This window comes from Orycteropus afer, unplaced genomic scaffold (genome assembly GCF_000298275.1).
Source record: "Orycteropus afer afer isolate SDZICR_OR568_19922 unplaced genomic scaffold, OryAfe1.0 scaffold00006, whole genome shotgun sequence".
NCBI lineage: Eukaryota > Metazoa > Chordata > Mammalia > Tubulidentata > Orycteropodidae > Orycteropus > Orycteropus afer.
The window spans coordinates 13,067,453-13,071,813 of record NW_006921593.1 but is presented as its reverse complement, the minus strand read 5'-3'; the positions used below and the strand labels follow the sequence as shown (position 1 = coordinate 13,071,813).

General features: G+C 41.6%; 1 protein-coding gene across 1 annotated transcript in view; it reads right to left on the bottom strand.

Annotated features, from left to right (window-relative positions):
• Positions 1–2,134: 2,134 nt before the first annotated feature.
• Positions 2,135–4,361, bottom strand: part of LOC103197263 (cytochrome P450 3A8-like) — a 31,634-nt gene continuing 29,407 nt past the window's right edge. Inside the window, exons 12-13 of the mRNA XM_007941162.1 lie at positions 3,749–3,911; positions 2,135–2,230 (exon numbers count right to left, since the gene is read on the bottom strand). Coding sequence (XP_007939353.1) covers positions 2,135–2,230; positions 3,749–3,911 — 259 coding nt within the window. The remainder of the gene's footprint in view (positions 2,231–3,748; positions 3,912–4,361) is intronic.

The window sequence follows — 4,361 nt, the reverse complement described above, 5'->3', positions numbered from 1 at the left end:
TTTTTTTTTTTTTTTTAATAGCAAAATATTCCAGAAGTGAATGGCTTCAAACAATGATTTTATCATCTGAACATCTGTGGGTCAGTAACAGAAGTGGCCTAGTGAAAGGGTTCTAGCCCAGGGTCTCTTGGAAGGTTGAGGTTCAGGTGTTGGCTGGGGCTGCAGTCAACCTCACTAGGGTACCTAATTCACTTCAATGGGGACTCACTCACATACTTGGTAAGATAAAACTGATTGGTGCCAACAACATAGTATGTAAAAATCTTGTTATACAACCTACTCTGGTGAGTAGTGACTGGGGTCTTAAGCTTTCAGGTGACAATCTAAAACTGGCCTTCTCTCATCTGAAGCAAGGAAGAATGAAGAAAATCAAAGGCACCAGGAAACAATTGGTCCAAGGATAAGATGGATCCTGAGGACCTCAGCCTTCATGACCTTGAGACTAGAAGAACTAGAAGGTGCCTGGCTACCAATGTCATCCACTCAGAAAAGGAACAAAACTGGAGATCCTAGATAGAGTGGGAGGAAAAATGTGGAACAAAAATTCAGAATCACAAAAATGACCAAAATTACTGGTCAGATAGAGACTGGTGGAACCCCTGAGATTATGGCCCCAGGCCTAGAAATGAACTCACTTCCATGGATTGGCTCTCAGCCCAACAGAAGAAAGCCCTACATGCAGAACACCTACCCCCGGGGGATCCACCCACCTACTCCAGGGATATGCACCCCTTGGATCAGTCAGCCATGAGACACCAGAGGGTCAGCATTCACATAGAGGGAAAGCTGGACAGACAGGAGCACACACTTAAGAAGGGCACAGGCAGGGTGTAGTCACAGGGAGGGGAGGAGAGGAGAGTTTTTTATGGTTGAGGATGGTGACTGGGGCATTAAATCAAATGTGCATGAACTGTTGAATGTAAAATGAATTTGCTTTGTAAATTTGCACCCAAAGCACAATAAAATAAATACATAAATAGAAATGAAAGATCTTGATATTAAGAAAAACAAACACTGATTGGTGCCAAGAGGCCCCAGTGTTACCATATGTCTACTTGAGTATCCCTACAACATAGTAACTGGCTTCCTCAGAGTCAGTGATCTAAGAGGGAGCAAGGTGAAAGCCACACCCTCTCTCATGACTCAATCTCAGAAGTCACACACCAGCGTTTGTACAATATCCTAATGGTTTAAAAGGCTGGCTCTATCCATGTGGAAAGAGGCTAGCTACACAAGGGAATGAAAACCTGGAGGAGAGAAACCCTGGGGGCTCTTGAAAATAGGCTGTCACAGCCTCCTACCACAAGGTTTCCCTACTAAAAAGAATGCTGGTGAGCATAAAGGCTTGGTGCCAAGCAGATCCAGCAAATAATAGGTGCTCCACTCCCCTTTCCCTTTTTTCCTTGTACTGAACCCCATGACCAAACGACACCTCTGCTCAGACCTCAGCACCCTTTCCTCTTAGTTCAGCCACAACCTCACTGCTTTTTCCAGTGATGCACTACAATGTATTACTGCCTCCAGCTTCCTCTAGTTCCCATCTCTCTTCTGGATTCTATATGTCTCAGTCTACTCTGGCATAACACACCATCCAAAAGCAGTGGATGGTGATGTTCCTTGACTTTGCTCATGCAATTAGGCTGATTGTGCTTAGGTGGGAAATTCTTGCTTGGGATCTGTTCTTGCAAACAGACTTGGGTTGGGGTCATCTGAAAGCTCTCTCATATGTCTATGCCTGGGCTGGAAAGATTCAAATAGCAGGGGGCTGGGGTGCCTGGGAATCCTCAGGCATTTCTGTCTCTCTACGTGAATACACAAGTAGATGACAGATAAGTAGTCAGATAGGTGATAGATAGCAGGCAGACAGGCAGATAGATATTGTATATGAGAACCAATTGAGCGGAACTTACACATCTAGTACTGATTTAATCACCATTTTAATATTACATAATGTATAATTTTCTACATGTACACTAAGAAGCTAAATACATGTACAAAATCCTTTATCATTCACCAGGTGCAACAGATTGCACCCATCTTCATTTCTGGGTTTTATTCACAGACTAAATTGAGGCTCCTGGTTAGCTGGAGAAACCACCTCCTTGAAGAACAAAGATGAAGTCCTCAGCAAATGTCATGCTCCACTTGCATTTCCATCTCTTAATTCAAACTTTATAACAACAGGTACCTTCGGTGAAATCAGTGGTTCCCTGCCTAATTGTATCGGGATCTGCAACCATGAAACAGGCATATTAAGAACCAACAAACAAAGCATCAGTAACAACAAAAGCATGGTAGATAGGGTCAGGACAATACAGCTCTACAAACATACTGACACTGTTTATGCCATCATATAGCTTTTCTTTACAGCTATTCTATAAGCTGTGCCAAGACTGGACAATGAAAGTATTCATCCACCTATTCATTCTCCAAAGTATTTACAAGTAAGATTTTTACAAACAAAACTATATTGTTTGTGTTCTTTTTCGTTGATGTTACGAGTAAAACTAAACAGCTCTTTAAAATTAACACTAAATTCCTATTCACTATTCAAACTATTCTTGAAAAGCCATGTAAAGGTAATTTTCTGTATGCTGGCACTTGTGAGGTAATCATAAGTAGGTATTTCACTCTTGAATTGTTTGTGTAGTCCCTGACTTCCAAAGAGTTCAGTTACACCTTCTCATGGAATTTAGTATAATGATGAGATGAGGGCTTCAGGAATATTATGCCTTTGTCTTCTTACATCTCATGACTCCCAAGTGTAATTGCAATGTGAATGATTAGCTTCTGATGACATACAGTCTTTTCAATAATAGTGGGGGTCCCTTGTCACACTGTTCCTCCAGTGTTGGCACTATCAACACTGTAAAAGTCTGATGTTAGTTGAGTGAAGAACACGCAAACTGTGGTGGGGGATGAGTAACACTGACCGGCCCCTGGGAGACTTCCAGGGAGGGTATTGCTACATCCTGGTTGTGACACTTGTCTCTTCCTCTCAGGTCTGAGTCTCCTGTTTATAGTCACCCACAGGACTGCTACACAGCTGTCCTAAAGCTACAAATAAGATGGGAACCATCTCAACCTCCCCCCTACAGTTCTTATTAGGTTTTCAAAAGAGCTCGTATCCTGGAAAGGAATATGAAGTAGCCAAGGATGGCTCTGGATTGTGGGACTACTCCATATCTGACAGAAAAGTTTTTTTTGGATCAGTGGTTCTCAACCTTGACCATACAGGCAAATCAATAGATGAGCTTTTAAAGCCACATGAGCTTAATGATACTAGAATTTTTGAGATGGCCTAGACATCAGGAATTTTTAAGCTCCCTCGTGGTTTCAATGTACAGGCTCTGGTTGACAACCACTGTCATGAGGGAGATTCTGTAAGTCCTGCTGGCATCATTCAAAAGTCACAATAAGGCCATCACTGTGTTACATGGCTATGCACAACACTTCTCCATCTTTACAATTGACTTGAAAGAGAACTTAAAACTTTGCTCTAGTTTAAAAGGGCTGAATATAATCCTATCACACATTGATTCTAAATGACCTTCATAGACAAGTCTTTAAAAAGCTATACACTTAGAACTCCAGAACGGAAAGGTCAGGAAAGTTCATAGATGGCTTCAAATAGATTCTGTGGCCAATAGAACAACTTATTAAAACATGAACAAGCACATTATTTGTATCCCTCAGTTTAAAACACTCCCAATAAAAGTATTGTTTATGCAAAGAATTGACTTCTGACCTGTGTTTCTTTACAAGGTTTGACAGAGAACTCCTGCATAACTCTGGTGACAGCAAGTTTCATGTTCATGAGAGCAAACCTCATGCCGATGCAGTTTCGGGGTCCAGTTCCAAAGGGCAGATATAAGTAAGGATCTATGTTGCTCTTGTTCTCTTTACTGAACCTGATTACATAATAGATGAAAACAAGTTAATGATGCATAAAAACCAAAAAAACTACATATTTGGGGTTCTCACATAGATCCCAGCCTAGTGTACAGGAAGGACACTTTGATGGAATGGTTATTGAAATCCTACTATGGTGTCTTTGGGAGCTCTGGTAGCATAGTGCCTAAAGCACTTGACTGCTAACCAGAAGGCTGGCGGTTTCAAACCCACCAGCCACTCCTCAGAAGGAAGGTTGGGCAATCTACTTCCATAGTGATACTGTCTTGGAAACCCAAGGAGGGGTCACTATGAGTCGGGTCTGACTTGATGGCACATAACAACAACAACATGGTGTCTACTATAAGAATTGTAAGCTATGGATCCTTTCCATTTCCCTTATGCTATAGGAGCTTTCAGTCTTCTTGAGGAGATGAGATTACCGCTGTTTAAAAGAAAATGTATTTTTA